At 43.0% G+C, this 21,095-nt stretch overlaps 1 protein-coding gene across 1 annotated transcript in view; it reads left to right on the plus strand.

Annotated features, from left to right (window-relative positions):
* The window catches only part of LOC115133563 (nuclear factor 1 B-type-like), a 105,667-nt gene that overhangs the window by 77,712 nt on the left and 6,860 nt on the right, over positions 1-21,095 (plus strand). Inside the window, 2 exon segments of the mRNA XM_029666945.2 lie at positions 7,713-7,795; positions 14,156-14,244. Of these exon segments, the coding sequence (XP_029522805.2) occupies positions 7,713-7,795; positions 14,156-14,244 (172 nt within the window).

The raw sequence follows: 21,095 nt of genomic DNA on the forward strand, positions 1-21,095 counted from the left end.
ACTACTCTACCACCTCTACTGTACCACTACTACTGTACCACTACTGCTGTACCACTACTAAAATACCACTACTACTATACCACTACTGCTGTACCACTACTACAATACCACTACCTCTATACCACTACTGCTGTATCACTACTACTCTACCACCACAACTGTACCACTACTACTGTACCACTACTACTATACCACTACTACTGTACCACTACTGCTGTACCACTACTGCTGTATCACCACTACTCTACCACCTTTACTGTACCACTACTACTATACCACTACTACTGTATCACTACTACTGTACCACTACTACTATACCACTACTGCTGTATCACCACTACTCTACCACCTCTACTGTACCACTACTACTGTACCACTACTACTATACCGCTACTGCTGTACCACTACTACAATACCACTACTACTGTATCACTACTACTGTACCACTACTACTATACCGCTACTGCTGTACCACTACTACAATACCACTACTACTGTATCACTACTACTGTACCACTACTACTATACCACTACTGCTGTATCACCACTACTCTACCACCTCTACTGTACCACTACTACTGTACCACTACTGCTGTATCACTACTACTGTACCACTACTACTGTACCACTACGACTGTACCACCTCTACTGTACCACTATGACTATACCACAACTGTACCACTACTACTATACCACTACTGCTGTATCACTACTACTGTCTCCCTACTGTACCACCTCTACTGTACCACTACTGCTGTATCACCACTACTCTACCACTACTACTATACCACAACTGTACCACTACTACTATACCACAACTGTACCACTACTACTATACCACTGCTACAATACCACTACTGTACCACCTCTACTGTAGCACTACTACTATACCACTACTGCTGTATCACTTCTACTGTCCCACTACTACTGTACCACTACTGTACCACTACTACTGTACCATTACTACTATACCACTACTACTATACCACTACTGTACCACTACTACTATACCACTACTACTGTACCACTACTACTGTACTACCTCTACTGTACCACTACGACTATACCACAACTGTACCACTACTACTATACCACTACTGCTGTATCACTACTACTATACCACTACTGTACCAATACTACTATACCACTACTACTATACCACTACTACTGTACCACCTCTACTGTACCATTACTACTATACCACTACTGCTGTATCACTACTACTCTACCACCACTGCTGTACCACTCACGACTATACCACTACTACTATACCACTACTGCTGTACCACTACTACAATACCACTACCTCTATACCACTACTGCTGTATCACTACTACTCTACCACCACAACTGTACCACTACTACTGTACCACTACTACTATACCACTACTACTGTACCACTACTGCTGTACCACTACTGCTGTATCACCACTACTCTACCACCTTTACTGTACCACTACTACTATACCACTACTACTGTATCACTACTACTGTACCACTACTACTATACCACTACTGCTGTATCACCACTACTCTACCACCTCTACTGTACCACTACTACTGTACCACTACTACTATACCGCTACTGCTGTACCACTACTACAATACCACTACTACCGTATCACTACTACTGTACCACTACTACTATACCGCTACTGCTGTACCGCTACTGCTGTACCACTACTACAATACCACTACTACTGTATCACTACTACTGTACCACTACTACTATACCACTACTGCTGTATCACCACTACTCTACCACCTCTACTGTACCACTACTACTGTACCACTACTGCTGTATCAATACTACTGTACCACTACTACTGTACCACTATGACTATACCACAACTGTACCACTACTACTATACAACTACTGCTGTATCACCACTACTCTACCACCTCTACTGTACCACTACTACTATACAACTACTGCTGTATCACCACTACTCTACCACCTCTACTGTACCACTACTACTATACCGCTACTGCTGTACCACTACTACAATACCACTACTACTGTATCACTACTACTGTACCACTACTACTGTCCCCCTACTGTACCACTACTACTGTACCACCTCTACTGTACCACTACTACTGTACCACTACTGCTGTATCACTACTACTGTACCACTACTACTGTACCACTACGACTGTACCACCTCTACTGTACCACTATGACTATACCACAACTGTACCACTACTACTATACAACTACTGCTGTATCACCACTACTCTACCACCTCTACTGTACCACTACTACTATACAACTACTGCTGTATCACCACTACTCTACCACCTCTACTGTAGCACCACTACTATACCACTACTACTGTACCACTACTACTGTATCACTACTACTGTACCTCTACTACTATACCGCTACTGCTGTACCACTACTACAATACCACTACTACTGTATCACTACTACTGTACCACTACTACTATACCACTACTGCTGTATCACCACTACTCTACCACCTCTACTGTACCACTACTACTGTACCACTACTGCTGTACCACTACTAAAATACCACTACTACTATACCACTACTGCTGTACCACTACTACAATACCACTACCTCTATACCACTACTGCTGTATCACTACTACTCTACCACCACAACTGTACCACTACTACTGTACCACTACTACTATACCACTACTACTGTACCACTACTGCTGTACCACTACTGCTGTATCACCACTACTCTACCACCTTTACTGTACCACTACTACTATACCACTACTACTGTATCACTACTACTGTACCACTACTACTATACCACTACTGCTGTATCACCACTACTCTACCACCTCTACTGTACCACTACTACTGTACCACTACTACTATACCGCTACTGCTGTACCACTACTACAATACCACTACTACTGTATCACTACTACTGTACCACTACTACTATACCGCTACTGCTGTACCACTACTACAATACCACTACTACTGTATCACTACTACTGTACCAATACTACTATACCACTACTGCTGTATCACCACTACTCTACCACCTCTACTGTACCACTACTACTGTACCACTACTGCTGTATCACTACTACTGTACCACTACTACTGTACCACTACGACTGTACCACCTCTACTGTACCACTATGACTATACCACAACTGTACCACTACTACTATACCACTACTGCTGTATCACTACTACTGTCTCCCTACTGTACCACCTCTACTGTACCACTACTGCTGTATCACCACTACTCTACCACTACTACTATACCACAACTGTACCACTACTACTATACCACAACTGTACCACTACTACTATACCACTGCTACAATACCACTACTGTACCACCTCTACTGTAGCACTACTACTATACCACTACTGCTGTATCACTTCTACTGTCCCACTACTACTGTACCACTACTGTACCACTACTACTGTACCATTACTACTATACCACTACTACTATACCACTACTGTACCACTACTACTATACCACTACTACTGTACCACTACTACTGTACTACCTCTACTGTACCACTACGACTATACCACAACTGTACCACTACTACTATACCACTACTGCTGTATCACTACTACTATACCACTACTGTACCAATACTACTATACCACTACTACTATACCACTACTACTGTACCACCTCTACTGTACCATTACTACTATACCACTACTGCTGTATCACTACTACTCTACCACCACTGCTGTACCACTACGACTATACCACTACTACTATACCACTACTGCTGTACCACTACTACAATACCACTACCTCTATACCACTACTGCTGTATCACTACTACTCTACCACCACAACTGTACCACTACTACTGTACCACTACTACTATACCACTACTACTGTACCACTACTGCTGTACCACTACTGCTGTATCACCACTACTCTACCACCTTTACTGTACCACTACTACTATACCACTACTACTGTATCACTACTACTGTACCACTACTACTATACCACTACTGCTGTATCACCACTACTCTACCACCTCTACTGTACCACTACTACTGTACCACTACTACTATACCGCTACTGCTGTACCACTACTACAATACCACTACTACCGTATCACTACTACTGTACCACTACTACTATACCGCTACTGCTGTACCGCTACTGCTGTACCACTACTACAATACCACTACTACTGTATCACTACTACTGTACCACTACTACTATACCACTACTGCTGTATCACCACTACTCTACCACCTCTACTGTACCACTACTACTGTACCACTACTGCTGTATCAATACTACTGTACCACTACTACTGTACCACTACGACTGTACCACCTCTACTGTACCACTATGACTATACCACAACTGTACCACTACTACTATACAACTACTGCTGTATCACCACTACTCTACCACCTCTACTGTACCACTACTACTATACAACTACTGCTGTATCACCACTACTCTACCACCTCTACTGTACCACTACTACTATACCGCTACTGCTGTACCACTACTACAATACCACTACTACTGTATCACTACTACTGTACCACTACTACTGTCCCCCTACTGTACCACTACTACTGTACCACCTCTACTGTACCACTACTACTGTACCACTACTGCTGTATCACTACTACTGTACCACTACTACTGTACCACTACGACTGTACCACCTCTACTGTACCACTATGACTATACCACAACTGTACCACTACTACTATACAACTACTGCTGTATCACCACTACTCTACCACCTCTACTGTACCACTACTACTATACAACTACTGCTGTATCACCACTACTCTACCACCTCTACTGTAGCACCACTACTATACCACTACTACTGTACCACTACTACTGTACCACTACTACTGTACCACTACAACTATACCACAACTGTACCACTACGACTATACCACAACTGTACCACTACTACTATACCACTACTGCTGTATCACTACTACTATACCTCTACTGTACCACTACTACTATACCACTACTACTATACCACTACTACTGTACCACTACTACTATTCCACTAATACTGTACCACTACTACTGTACCACCTCTACTGTACCACTACTACTATACCACAACTGTACCACTACTACTATACCACTACTGCTGTATCACTACTACTATACCTCTACTGTACCACTACTACTATACCACTACTACTATACCACTACTACTGTACCACTACTACTATACCACTACTGCTGTATCACTACTACTCTACCACCACTACTGTACCACTATGACTATACCACTACTACTCTACCACCACAACTGTACCACTACTACTATACCACTACTACTATACCACTACTGTACCACTACTACTATACTATTACTTTACCACTACTACTGTACCACTACTTTACCACCACTACTACTGTCTCCCTACTGTACCACTACTACTGTACCACCTCTACTGTACCACTACTACTATACCACAACTGTACCACTAGTACTATACCACTACTGCTGTATCACCACTATTCTACCACCTCTACTGTACCACTACTACTATACCACAACTGTACCACTACTACTATACCACAACTGTACCACTACTACTATACCACTACTGCTGTATCACCACTACTCTACCACCTCTACTGTACCACTACTACTATACCACAACTGTACCACTACTACTATACCACAACTGCTGTATCACTACTACTCTACCACCACTAATGTACCACTACTACTATACCACTACTACTATACCACGACTACTATACCACTACTCTACCACCTCTATTGTACCACTAATACTATACCACTACTACCATACCACTACTACTATACTGTACCGCTACTGTACCATTGCTACTATACCACTACTGTACCACCTCACCACTACTACTGTACCACTGCTACTGTACCACTACTACTGTACCACTACTACTGTACCTTTACTACAATACCACTTCTGTACCACTACTACTGTACCATTACTCCTGTGCCATTACTACATCACTACTACTGTCCACCATTACTGTACCACTACTACTATACCATTACTGTACCACTACTGCTGTACCACTACTACTGTTCACCATTACTGTACCACTATTACTGTACCACTACTACTGTTCACCATTACTGTGCCACTACTACTATACCACTTCTTTACCACTACTAATGTACCACTACTACTGTTCACCATTACTGTACCACTACTACTATACCACTTATTTACCACTACTACTGTACCACTTCTACTGCCCACCATTACTGTACCACTACTACTGTACCACTTCTACTATACCACTACTACTGTTCACCATTACTGTACCACCATTACTGTACCACTACTACTGTACCACTACTACTGTACCACTACTTCTGCCCACCATTACTGTACCACTACCACCGTACCACTACTATTGTTCCACTACTACTGCCCACCATTACTGTACCACTACTACTGTACCACTTCTACTATACCACTACTACTGTTCACCATTACTGTACCACTATTACTGTACCACTACTACTGTTCACCATTACTGTACCACTACTACTGTTCACCATTACTATACCACTACTACTGTTCACCATTACTATACCACTACTACTGTACCACTACTACTGTTCACCATTACTGTACCACTATTACTGTACCACTACTACTGTTCACCATTACTGTACCACTACTACTGTTCACCATTACTATACCACTTCTACTATACCACTACTACTGTTCACCATTACTGTACCACTATTACTGTACCACTACTACTGTTCACCATTACTGTACCACTACTACTGTTCACCATTACTATACCACTACTACTATACCACTACTACTGTTCACCATTACTATACCACTACTACTGTACCACTACTACTGTTCACCATTACTGTACCACTACTACTGTACCACTACTACTGTTCACCATCACTGTACCACTACTACTGTACCACTACTACTGTTCCACTACTACTGCCCACCATTACTGTACCACTACTACTATACCACTACTACTGTTCACCATTACTGTACCACTACTACTATACCACTACTACTGTTCACCATTACTACTGTTCACCATTACTGTACCACTACTACTGTACCATTACTACTGCCCGCCATTACTGTACCACTACTACTGTACCACTACTACTGTTCACCATTACTGTACCACTACTACTGTACCACTACTACTGTACCACTACTACTGCCCACCAATACTGTACCACTACTACTGTAGCACTACTACTGTTCACCATTACTGTACCACTACTACTCTACCACTACTACTGTACCACTACTACTGTTCACCATTACTGTACCACTACTACTGTACCACTACTGCTATACCATTACTACTGACCACCATTAATGTACTACTACTACTACTATACCACCACTACTGTCCACCATTACTGTTCTACTACTACTATACCACTGCTGTACCACTACTATTGTACCACTACTACTGTCCACCATTACTGTACCACTTCTACTGTCCACCATTACTGCACCACTACTACTATACCACTACTGTACCACCACTTCTGTCCACCACTACTACTATACCACTACTGTACCACCACTTCTGTCCACCACTACTACTATACCACTCTGTTCCACCATTACTGTCCACCATTACTCTAGCACTTCTACTATACCACTACTGTACCACTTTACATGTTCTATACAGATAAATAATATGTAATATCTGTCCGTGTGTGTGTTCTTCCAGGCTACTCAGCCCCGGGCACCCCCACAGCCAATCGTTTTGTAGGACTGAGCTCTAGAGATCCAGCCTTCCTTCACCAACAACAGGTGAGACACAGTACAACTACCTTTCTTTCCTTCCTCCCTCTCCAACTCCCTTCAAAAGGGGTCTGAGTCCATGGAGATATTACATTCTGTGTCTGGGAGTTAAACCACATTGTGTCATATGTTCTGGCTCAGGGGGAGTCTGAGAAATAAAATAAAACTATCACAGACATCAACTTTTCCTGACAGTGCTCGCTCCTGTATAGTCTAGTGGGGACTCATGGGAGATATATGGGTACCTTTTGTACCATTCCATATACTGTATGTAGGTAATATTGTGGAATAGCTTTTACCTAATTATTTCCGGTATGGGGCAGAAAGTCATTAGATGTAGCATAATAGATGAGGGTGTAAGGTCCTGTTTACTTCAAATAGTGTCTCAAATGTAGCTACTATATATGTCAGTCAGCCATCACAGACATATAAACAGACCAGCACTCCCGTGATACAGTTGTCTAGCTTTGATTCACATTTTGTACGGCAGTCCACAGAGGAATATCATGTATACAGTGGCAAGACAAAGTATGTGAACCCTTTGGAATTGCCTGGATTTCTGCATAAATTGGTCATAAAATGTGATCTGATCTTCATCTAAGTTACAACAATAGACAAACACAGTGTGCTTAAACTAATAACACACTAATTATTGTATTTTTCTCTATATTGGATACACATTATAAACATTCACAGTGTAGGTTGGAAAAAGTATGTGAACCCCTGGGCTAATGAATTCTCCAAAAGCTAATTGGAGACAGTAGTCAGCTAACCTGGAGTTCAATCAATGAGACGAGATTGGAGATGTTGGTTAGAGCTGCCCTGCCCTATAATAAACATTCACAAAATTTGAGTTTGCTATTCACAAAAAGCATTGCCTGATGTGAACCATGCCTCGAACAAAAGAGATCTCAGAAAACCTAAGATTAAGAATTGATGACTTGCATAAAGCTGGAAAGTGTTACAAAAGTATCTCTAAAAGCCATGATGTTCATCAGTCCACGGTAAGACAAATTGTCTATAAATAGAGAAAGTTCAGCACTGTTGCTACTCTCCCTAGGAGTGGCCATCCTGCAAAGATGACTGCAAGAGCACAGCTCATAATGCTCAATGAGGTTAAGAAGAATCTTAGAGTGTCAGCTAAAGACTTACAAACATCTCTGGAACATGCTATCATCTCTGTTGATGAGTCTACGATACATAAAACACTGAACAATAATGGTGTTCATGGGAGGACACCACAGAAGAAGCCACTGCTGTCCAAAAAAAACATTGCTGCATGTCTGAAGTTCGCAAAAGAGCACCTTGTTGTTCCACAGCGCTACTGGCAAAATATTCTGTGGACAGATGAAACTAAAGTTGAGTTGTTTGGAAGGAAAACAACACTATGTGTGGAGAAAAAATGGCACAGCACGCCAACATCAAAACCTCATCCCAACTGTAAAGTATGGTGGAGGGAGCATCATGGTTTGGGGCTGCTTTGCTGTCTCAGGGCCTGGACAGCTTGCAATCATTGACAGAAAAATTAATTCCCAAGTTTATCAAGACATTTTGCAGGGGAACGTTAGGCTATCTGTCCGCCACTTGAAGCTCAAAAGAAGTTGAGTGATGTAACAGCACAAGGACCCAAAACACAGAAGTAAATCAACAACAGAATGGCTTCAACAGAAGAAAATACGCCTTCTGGAGTGGCCCAATCAGTCCTGACCTCAACCCGATTGAAATGCTGTGGCATGACCTCAAGAGAGCGGTTCACACCAGACATCCCAAGAATATTGCCGAACTGAAGCAGTTTTATAAAATTCCTCCTGACCGTTGTGCAGGTCTGATCCTCAACGACAGAAAACATTTGGTTGAGGTTATTGCTGCCAAAGGAGGGTCAACCAGTTATTAAATCCAAGGGTTCACACACTTTTTTCACCCTGCGCTATGAATGTTTACATGGTGTGTTCAATAAAGACATGAAAATGTGTCATTGTGTGTGTTATTAGTTTAAGCAGACTGTGTTTGTCTGTTTTTGTGATCAAATTTTATGACCAATTTATGCAGAAATCCAGGTAATTTCAAAGGGTTCACATACGTTTTCTTGCCAATGTATGTATATCATCAATAGTACAGAAGGGAGAAAGTGCACAAAAATACACATTTCAATGACTTGTCTGTTGTGGTTCAGTATTCATTAGACAGTGGGTGGGTTTCTTGTCTTCCCATACTATTCTGTATGTCAGAATATTCAGACAGACAGTGTATGATACAGACCGGAGCCAGACTGTTTGGTGCTGTTGGCGTTGAGCGGTTGTCCCGGCGCCTGGGCACATGTGACCACGTGGTGGCTGAAGTGTGTGTGAGGTTAGGATCATCGTGGTCAGCGAGGGTGGAAAAGCAGGCTTGGAGCACCAGCCCCTCCTCATGAAGCACACACTCACACGCTGGTCCGAAGCCAAGGTTTTCCAACCACGCTTAATTGAATGCATCTGCACGCGGCTACATAGTAATCAGTGGTTTCTCTTCTCTACCGTTCCTGTCGAACGTAATGACAAAGCCTGGCCTGTATTTTTCTGAAGCTTGGCAAAGGTACAGCAGGCAGAAAATGGGCTGTTTGTTAATGATGCTATGATTCTCTATAGCAGGGTGGACTATTTTGGGCAGTGTGTGTGTGTGTGTGTAGAGTTAATATGCAATTTTTCGTTGCCCTGCTACTTCTCTCAGATAAGTCACTAAACAGCTGTACTCAATGTTGTCTCACTGGCCGATAGTGTAAAATATCAATTTATATTATATTCAATTAAATTAAACTAACACTGCGAGCTGAATACTAAATGAATAGAAAAGACTTGAAGGAAATACAATAGCCATTCATCATGCTTATATTTTATTAGTCAGGCTTTGTCTGTGTGGTTTGTGGTTCAGGATGATTTAAACCTAAGAAGCTGGCTCTTTCGTCCTGTGGTTACTGGCACTAGGCCAATATTATACATTGTGGAGTAAACAATGTCATTGGTATACTCCCTTTGTTGTTTTTGCCATCTCACCCCGGCTCTGGATATTTATTAGGTAGAGTTATGAGATGTATTGACACTTCTCCTGTGTGTTTGAGACTGTTGTTCTGAGGCGGGTTGGGTGGAGAGACCAGACACACAAGGTGGAGGAGTTTCACCGACTTGGGGTGTCATCTTTCAGATGCAGTCACTGGTGATATTTCAGTATGTAGCTGTAGAGATGCAGTCACCGGTGATATTTCAGTATGTAGCTGTAGAGATGCAGTCACCGGTGATATTTCAGTATGTAGCTGTAGAGATGCAGTCACCGGTTATATTTCAGTATGTAGCTGTAATGATGCAGTCACCGGTTATATTTCAGTATGTAGCTGTAGAGATGCAGTCACCGATGATATTTCAGTATGTAGCTGTAGAGATGCAGTCACCGGTGATATTTCAGTATGTAGCTGTAGAGATGCAGTCACCGGTGATATTTCAGTATGTAGCTGTAGAGATGCAGTCACCGGTGATATTTCAGTATGTAGCTGTAGAGATGCAGTCACGGTTATATTTCAGTATGTAGCTGTAGAGATGCAGTCACCGGTGATATTTCAGTATGTAGCTGTAGAGATGCAGTCACCGGTTATATTTCAGTATGTAGCTGTAGAGATGCAGTCACCGATGATATTTCAGTATGTAGCTGTAGAGATGCAGTCACCGGTGATATTTCAGTATGTAGCTGTAGAGATGCAGTCACCGGTGATATTTCAGTATGTAGCTGTAGAGATGCAGTCACCGGTGATATTTCAGTATGTAGCTGTAGAGATGCAGTCACCGGTTATATTTCAGTATGTAGCTGTAGAGATGCAGTCACCGGTGATATTTCAGTATGTAGCTGTAGAGATGCAGTCACCGGTGATATTTCAGTATGTAGCTGTAGAGATGCAGTCACCGGTGATATTTCAGTATGTAGCTGTAGAGATGCAGTCACCGGTGATATTTCAGTATGTAGCTGTAGAGATGCAGTCACCGGTTATATTTCAGTATGTAGCTGTAGAGATGCAGTCACCGGTGATATTTCAGTATGTAGCTGTAGAGATGCAGTCACTGGTGATATTTCAGTATGTAGCTGTAGAGATGCAGTCACTGGTGATATTTCAGTATGTAGCTGTAGAGATGCAGTCACCGGTTATATTTCAGTATGTAGCTGTAGAGATGCAGTCACCGGTGATATTTCAGTATGTAGCTGTAGAGATGCAGTCACCGGTGATATTTCAGTATGTAGCTGTAGAGATGCAGTCACCGGTGATATTTCAGTATGTAGCTGTAGAGATGCAGTCACCGGTGATATTTCAGTATGTAGCTGTAGAGATGCAGTCACCGGTGATATTTCAGTATGTAGCTGTAGAGATGCAGTCACCGGTGATATTTCAGTATGTAGCTGTAGAGATGCAGTCACCGGTTATATTTCATGATGCAGCTGTAGAAATCCAAGTGTTGTCAGCCGCCCAACGTCCCCAGTGTGCACTCTACACACAACCCCACCAACCCCCAAAACACCCACCTGCCCGCACCCCTCCCCCTTCCAAACAATTCCTATGCAAAAAAATCTGTGAAGAAAAAAATAACTCCCATTCATGTCTTCTCCTTGGTTAACCCCTCGAGGGACCGTTCCTCCGCTATGCATTCCTGTGGGAACGTTCAGTGATCAGATGTCATTTGATATTATCTAAGGAAGCCTGCTAATCCCCATTCTGCCTGCATCTGTTTCGCTAATGTTCCCCGGCGACGTCTTCCCGTCCCTTCTACCCTTGCCACTGTGATTTGGCAGTGCCGGGAGACAGATGGCGAGCCCCCCTAGAGGAGTGCTGGCAGGCCTGGCACAGAGCGTGGGGAGGGGGGTGAGGGTGGTGTTGTTGGTGGTAGGAGAGCGTCTGGCACAGCCAGAATGTTCTCTCTGCTCGAAGCTTTGTCAAAGCAGAGCAACAGGCTGGGCTGGATGATGGAAAGGCAGTGTAGGGTTTTGGTGTGCTGGGTGGTATGCAGCACCCGAGTCTCTGATGTTAGTAGAAGAGTAAGGTAGAGACTTAACCATGCAGTCTGCTTAGAGTAGAGGCTTGGTGTTGGGAGAACAAATGAATATGATTTAGAAAAATGGAGTGGTGGCCTCTGTTTATATCCTCCTTTATAGACTAGCATGTGTGTGTGTGTGTGTGTGTGTGTGTGTGTGTGTGTGTGTGTGTGTGTGCACACAAGTGCGTATGTTTTTTTAGTTTCTATTTGATTTAGGAAAATATTGTCTTTATCGTTGGTTAGGTAATTCGGCAGACACCTTCACATTTACGATACACAGAACAACTAGAGGAAATCAGTCATTCACCTCAAGATGTACTGTGGAAAACCACTGTGTGGCTTTGTGTACAGGTGCTCTCAGAGAGAAGGCTAATGTTATCGATCATCCTAAGTGGGTTTTGAATATTCAGTGTGGTGCGTATATATGATTAAACCCCCGTAAGAGCTCTTCAGTCTGCCACAGCGGTGGGAGGATTGCTCACGAGGCACTTTTTCAAGATGCACTACCAAATGGATGCGTCGACTAAAGGTGCAAGTTTAGCTGGGTATTGGCTGAGATGCCTCTTCTGGACTGTGGACGTGTGTGTGTATATTGCCTGGACGAGAGTGTGTGGTGGTTTTGAGTTAATGTGTGTGTGTCTTTCAGGGGTGTTGTGTGTGTGTGTCATTGTTGTAAGACGTTAGAGACAAGACAGCAGTCCTTGTTTAGCAACCCTGCCACAATCTCATCTAGCTACACTAAAGCTACCACGTCCATATGGGGATACTTGGACCTGAGTAGGACTGCTATAAAATACAGCAATGCCTCAACGAGCCTGCATGCAGAATAAGAATGAACACTACATATTATCTAACAACATGTATGTATGTAACCTGTGGAACGCCTGGCCCCACAGGCTAATCATAGGAAACTACTCCCCTATACAGTAGCTGAACGACTGCCATTGACATGACTCACAATGTGTAAACTAACCTCTTCTCTGCTTCCAGGTCAGATTAGAAACCTAGTATTACGTGTGATGGCATGCTTACTGTTCTTTAATTTCATCTGCTTTCCATAGATTTTAAACTGTAGAAGGATCTAATATCACTAATCATGACCGACGTGTCGTATTTCTTTATGTTTAGATAAAAACAGCTGTAGGATAGTAGTTTGGCCTATTTTTTGGTTTGTTCCAGGCTCTCTGCTTTAGGATTTTCTTGCATGCATGATTTTGTTTTGTAGTGACCTTGTATAGTAACTGTGTGTGGTGATATCAACGTGAGCTGTGAGTTGTGCTGTTGGCTCCGTGTCTGACTGCTAGGTTTTAATTGACAGCTGAGGATATGTGACTGGACCATGAATCAAAACGGCAGGCATTATGGCCCCAGTGGCACTGAGGATACTTTGGGGATTGCTTGGCAAAGGTAACGTTTCCATTATTTCAAACATTCTCTCTATCACTTGTCTACAAACTATCTGATGAAACACACACCTATCACACACACTTTCGCACACACACACACACACACACGTAGACACACATACAATATATTCATACTTTCAATAGAGTCTACAGATTGAGATTTTATTGACCCTGAAGTGATAAACATACAAAGTTCACCCCTCATCTCTCTGCATTCATTACCTCAGTTACCCTTCCATTGCTACCACCACAATGGGAATCTGGAATACCCATAAAGAATGTGAACAATCTGTTGAACGTTGCTCACTATTCCAGTGAGCTCTAACCCTCGAGGCATTTGTACTGTGTAACTAGTCATTATAATCATCCATAGACTGCCAGAGTGAATGTCAACCAAGCAATAACAGTGCCAAATCAGATATTCAAGGTGTCATAATGAGATGTGTGTGACATCAAAGAGTGCTTTTCATAAAGTTTTACATACCTCCACCTTTAGCTGTTGTTCCTGGGAATATATGTGAGTTGTGCTTTATAATATATATATATATATTAATTACATATAATTACCTACATTTTTTTTTGCTTAATTTGACATTTTAGGTAAGCACCTTTAAATTAAAAAACATTTCATCTTTTTCTATTAATGTATTTCACTTTTTAGAAAAAATAAATACATTTGGAGAAGTGTGTTAGGTCATAGACACAGGAGGATTAACGTTACTGGTTAACTGTGTTACTGGACCTAATCAAGGGACACTGCTATCGTCTAGCATGCCTGTGTGTACTGCACTGTGTGACAGGATGCTGCAGACTTCATCGGCTGATTGGCTCTTTGGAATGGGGCCATGGCAGTTCCTAAGAAACAAAAAGATTTAGGGGAAACGATGTCTCTCTCTCTCTCTCTCTCTCTCTAGCTCACGCTCTCACACATTGCCCAAAAGAGTCCTCCCCGCTATAGGGAAGCATAGCATCGTTAACAAACACCACATTTTCACAGCCTCTCTCTCTCTCTTTCTTGCTCTATTTTTTCCCTCTCCTTCCCTCTCTCTCCAGCCCTCTTTCTCTCTCTCCCTCTAGCCCTCTTTCTCTCTCTCTCTCTCTCTCTCTCTCTCTATCTCTCTCTCTCTCTCTCTCTCTCTCAGCCCTCTCACTCTCCAGCCCTCTCTCTCTCTCTCTCTCTCTCTCTCTTTTTCTCTCTCTTTCTCTCTCTCTCTCCAGCCCTCTCTCTCTCTCTCTCTCAGCCCTCTCTCTCTCTCTCTCAGCCCCCCTCTTTCTCTCTCTCTCTCTCTCTCTCTCTCTCTCTCTCTCTCTCTCTCTCTCTCTCTCTCCTTTCCCAGTGCAACACATATTTATCTTTCATTTCTGTTGAGCCTTAGGAAGGCCTTGGATTGGATTTGTGTCAGGGAAAGTAAAACACACATAAAACATCTGTTGGAGGCCTCGGCAGTGTGACAGCTCACACAAATAGTATGTATGTGTCCCACATGGCGCCCTATTTCCTATGTAGTGAACTATATAGGGAATAGGGTGCCATCTGGGACACAGGCTAGCTCCGTTACAAGCCGTTTCTTTTACTCTATGACTGTTCTATGCTTTTCTTCTGTTTGAGTTGAGTCTCAAACTGCGTGGAGGAGACAGAAAGCCCTTTGTATGGGTGTTCTGAGGTGCCAGTACATTACGGTCATATTTATATACCCTGAGTGTACAAAACATTAGGAACACCTTCCTAATATTGAGTTGCACCCCCTCTTGCCCTCAGAACAGCCTCAATTCGTTAGGGCGTGGACTCTACGAGGTGTCGAAAGTGTTCGTTCCACAGGGATGACTCCAATGCTTCCCACAGTTGTGTCAAGTTGGCTGGATGTCCTTTGGGTGGTGGACCATTGTTGATACACACAGGAAACGGTTGAGCGTGAAATACCCAGAGTCTTGAGACACTCAAATTGGTGCGCCTGGCTCCTACTTCCACACCCTGTTCAAAGAAAATAAATATTATGTCTTACCCTCTGAATGTCACATATACACAATCCGTGTCTCACTTGTCTCAAGGCTTAAATATCCTTCTTTAACCTGTCTCCTCTCCTTCATCTACAGTGATGGAAGTGGATTTAACAGGTGACATCAATAAGGGATCATCGATTTCACCTGGATTCACCTGGTCAGTCTGTGTCATGGAAAGACCAGATGTTCATAATGTTTTGTACTGCTGCAGCGCAGTCAGAAGAAGGATATTTTTTGCTTTCATCACTTGGATGTAATTGTGGCAGATACTGTAAAACCAATCTATGGAACGACTTAACAATGCCAATGCATAGACATGTCAATACAGGTCAACGTTTTAGCTACAGTATATGAACATTTCTGCCTCTCCGGCTTTGTCCTTGATCCCCACTCCGCCTACTTAAAGAGACACGTCAATGCTCTCTCTCGTTCTCTCGCTTTCTCACTCTCTCTTTCTGTCTCCCTCGCTTGGAGAAAATGTTAACTTCTATTTCAACAGGGCCTTGTCTGTCAGAGAAACTAGCTCAGTCAATCAATAAATCAATCAATCAACTGTATTTATAAAGCCATTCTTACATCAGCTGAACATAAACCCAGCTTATAACCCCGAACAGCAAGCAATGCAGGTGTAGAAGCCTTTCCTGAAGGGTTTCTCCTTGTTTCTCCTTGTTCTGAAATGGTAGAACACAGCTGTATACCTAATAGGATAGAGGGAGAGATGGGGTGCATGTATATGTGCTGTTCTCTTCAAACCTCCACCGGCCTACTCTGCCCTCTCTGAGGTTAAAGGGTTTCCTGAGAGCCCCTTCTCTAGGCCTCCTGATAGATCAGTGGAGGTAAGAGGAAATATATGCCTGAGCTACAAGGAGGCCTCTCTCTCTCTCCCTCTATCTCTCTCTCTCTCTCTCTCTCTCTCTCTCTCTCTCTCTTTGCCCTCTGTCTCTCTTCTCTCCCACTTCGCTATCTTTGCCCACTCTCTCGCTTCTCTCTCTTCTCTCTCACTTCTCTCTCTCTCTTTGCCCTCTATCTCTTTCTCTCTCTCTGCTTAGACATGACTAACAGACACTCGACTTCTGGTCCTCCCTGATCGTACAGTCCAAGCCTCTAGGAGTGATGAGAGGTGCAGTGAAAGAATAACCCGTTTCTAGTCAGACTTGCTTAATTGATTTACGAGCACATCAGGATACCGCAATTCAGATTCCTTACAGTATACGTTTTTTACATGTTGCATTTGGAACATTACTATTTGTCTTTCAAACTTTTAATACAACTCAAAGTTAAGCAGGTATTTAAATCAATGTCTTCTGTCATGGAATTCCAAACTCATGAGTCTCCTATAACCGGGTTTCTGAGTGCAATTGAAGTGTGTTTTTTGGATGGTTTGCATATTTTCAGTAAGATAGTTCATGAAATCATCAGTGCTGCCTCTTGAAAGATAAAGACTGCAAGAGAGGACAGCTCAGACAAGTTTATTGTCCTCTGTAGATTTTCCAGAAACAAAAGCATAACTAGCTGGGTGAGCTTGAGTGTCTGTACGATAGGAACCGAATTCAAACGTTGCTGAAGAGTGCCAGTGTAGATTGCTAACTGCAACTGTAGAACACTTGAGTTGATAGTAGGAACCTTGGCATTATATTGTCCCTGACCCTGAAATGATAGTTGATGCCATCTTTCATGTAATCTGCATTTTATTTTAACTTTCTAACTAACCACACATTGCTTACTCCTCAGACTGAGTGATGTCTTGGTAATCTGAATCTCGGGGGTAGGTGAGGAATTCCGTATTCTTATCAGCAAAGTATTGACAATCTGAATAACCTGGTGCATCGCTCATGGACTGTACTGAGACATTGTGTATTGAGATTGTGCTGGTTGATTTTCTCTTGCTTACACTTGTCTTTCTTTGCACATGTTGAGTAATCTGAATCTCAGAGATACATTAAGCATTCCATAATTGCACTAGCAAAGGTTTGTTCATAGGATTGAGAAGTTGAATGCGCTGTTTAAATGATATTTAAAGATGATGTGTGTTTGTGTTATCCTTTGTCTGTTGAACCACTATACACTAGGACCCAAATTCAAACACTCCGGGGCCTCCCGGGTGGCGCAGTGGTCTAGGGCACTGCATCGCAGTGCTAGCTGTGCCACCACAGACTCTGGGTTCGCGCCCAGGTTCTGTCGCAGCCGGCCGCGCCTGGGAGATCCGTGGGGCGACCGACGCACAATTGTTCTAGCGTCATCCGGGTTAGGGAGGGTTTGGCCGGTAGGGACATCCATGTCTCATCGCGCACTAGTGACTCCTGTGGCGGGCCGTGCGTAGTGCACACTGACAAGGTTGCTATGATATTTAATTAAGATGATGTGTGTTTTGTATGTATGTTTCCTCCGACACATTGGTGCGTCTGGCTTCCGGGTTGGATGCGCGCTGTGTTAACCAAGTGTGGCTTGGTTGGGTTGTGTTTCGGAGGACGCATGGCTTTCGACCTTCATCTCTCCCGAACCCGTACGGGAGTTGTAGCGATGAGACAAGATAGTAACTACTAACAATTGGATACCACGAAATTGGGGAGAAAAGGGGGTAAAAAAAAATACAAATAAAAAATAAATTCAAACATTCAAACTGCCATTCGGCAGGAAATGGGTCAGCAATCCATTAAGATGCCATTAGATAATCTAATTTGGTTGGCTTAATCCTTGAAAGATGCCCGCTGGACGCTGGAGCTCCGCTTGTGAGAAGGAGAATTAGTGTGATTTGGGTTCGTGGAGCTCGAAGATGGGGCTAGAGGAGGCCATGGGGATAGATTACGCAGCAGGAATCCATGAGGAAAGTTGTTTCTCTCATTAGTGTTAGTGAGTGCCCTCATCTGAAGCCACCTGCAGGCCTGTGTAGGGGAAGTGAACTTGGGCTGCGTCCATATATAGTGCACTTTAGGCCTTTGTCCAAAGTAGTCAAACAAATAGGGAATACGGTACCATTTGAGATACAGCCTTGCACTTCAGTGAATGAAATCCCTAACTCAAGCAAAGACATCATCTTTTTTTGTAAACAATTAATAATTTGGTGAAATTCTATATGTGGTAATATGAGATTGACAGTGTGATGGACTGCATAGTGAACACTGTTTACCTTTACTGTGTCTATGCTGTCCTCACCTGAGAAGGCCTTTAGAGTAGGACACAGAGTGGGAGAGAGAGGGGGTGTGTGTGTGTGTGTGTGTGTGTGTGTGTGTGTGTGTGTGTGTGTGTGTGTGTGTGTGTGTGTGTGTGTGTGTGTGTGTGTGTGTGTGTGTGTGTGTGTGTGTGTGTGTGTGTGTGTGTGTGTGTGTGTGTGTGTGTGTGTGTGTGTGTGTGTGTGTGTGTGTGTGTGTGTGTGTGTGTGTGTGCATTAAAGAGACGAGGGAAGGACAGAATGCTGCAGGGAACTAGCCTGCTCTGAGCTCTCTTTGTTCAGCAAGGTAGGAAAAACGTAATCTCTCATTTCCTGTCAGATGATTTTTGGCATGCCTGCGAGAGAGGGAGACAGAGAGAGTTAGGCAAATACAGGGAGGGAGAAAAAAGAGAGGGAGAGAGAGAGGGTAAGGGGGCTGGTAGGAGGAGCAAGAATGATGAAGGGAGGTGGAGTCAAGGAGAAAGGAGGATGGAGGAGGAGAGAAAAGCCATCTCTGGTGTTTTAACCCTTTATAGGACTGGAACTGACTGTACAAGATTCCAATGTTTTCCTCTTTATCAAATTTAGTTGTCAAATGTTATTTCTTTATCTCTACCTTTCTCTCTCTCTTGTTTTATTTTCTATGATCCTCTTAGCAACTTATTGAATATGTGGTTCCCATTGTTTTTAGCTGAGGGTTTCCCAGGGTTTTGTATAAAATGCAGACCAGATCATTGGACACCATTCATGGACACAGACCCAGTCCTGTCAGATGGGACAGCCTCAGGGAAAATGAAGTCTGTGTTCCACCATATCCGGTTCCCACTCCTCTCCTTTTCCCTCGTTAGGTAGTCTTCCTATCCCACTGACAACAGGAATCTACTCTCTTCTCCATATTTATTGAGGAAGCCTTACACCTGCATGGGGCAGTGGCGGGACTTGGTTAACCTAAATAACCTTCAAACATACCCCCCGGGAAAAAAAGATTCTATGTAGTGTCTACATATCAGGCCCTGTATATAGTGTTGGCCTATAATGCAGCAATTGTGCAAGACAAGACAGGTATTTCAGACGTAGCAGCTATGTGTGTGTGGGGGGGGGGGATAATTAATTCATTATTCGACATGTACGTATCATTGAGCCCCTTGAGAACAACAACACATTGTTTGTGTTTCGAAAGCAGGCTGCACTTTCGGTTTGCGCCTCCGGTGAACAATCGCTGTGTTGTGTTGCATTAGCGTGCGTTGAATGGGGATGAGGAGGATTTGTAAAGACCCCGACCCCCTTCCGTAGCACCATTGATCAACATGGAGAGGGTCTGTCAATATGGGATTAGGTGTGATCCTCGCTTGACATCCTCCTCAGAGGAATCGGCGGAATACACTGGAAGCGCTTTGTCTGACTGTGTCCCCCTTCGAGCCATAGACTGATTAGACTAGACATAAGACCTTTACATCAAACTCTCCCTGAATAAAGCAACATGATTGGATGAGAGGGATGAAACTATTGTGGGTGCCGTTTAAAAAAAAACAATTGTTCATAAAAACACTGCCATAGAATTTGATTGATGGATTCGTAGACATTTTGATTGACGCTGCATAATAATGACACATCCTAACAAGACATACATGCTATATACACAGAATTGTGTTTTCTGCCTAACAAAATAATTGGTTAATTTACTGTAGATTTGTGTTAACTGT

This window comes from Oncorhynchus nerka, linkage group LG8 (genome assembly GCF_034236695.1).
Source record: "Oncorhynchus nerka isolate Pitt River linkage group LG8, Oner_Uvic_2.0, whole genome shotgun sequence".
Classification (NCBI taxonomy): domain Eukaryota; kingdom Metazoa; phylum Chordata; class Actinopteri; order Salmoniformes; family Salmonidae; genus Oncorhynchus; species Oncorhynchus nerka.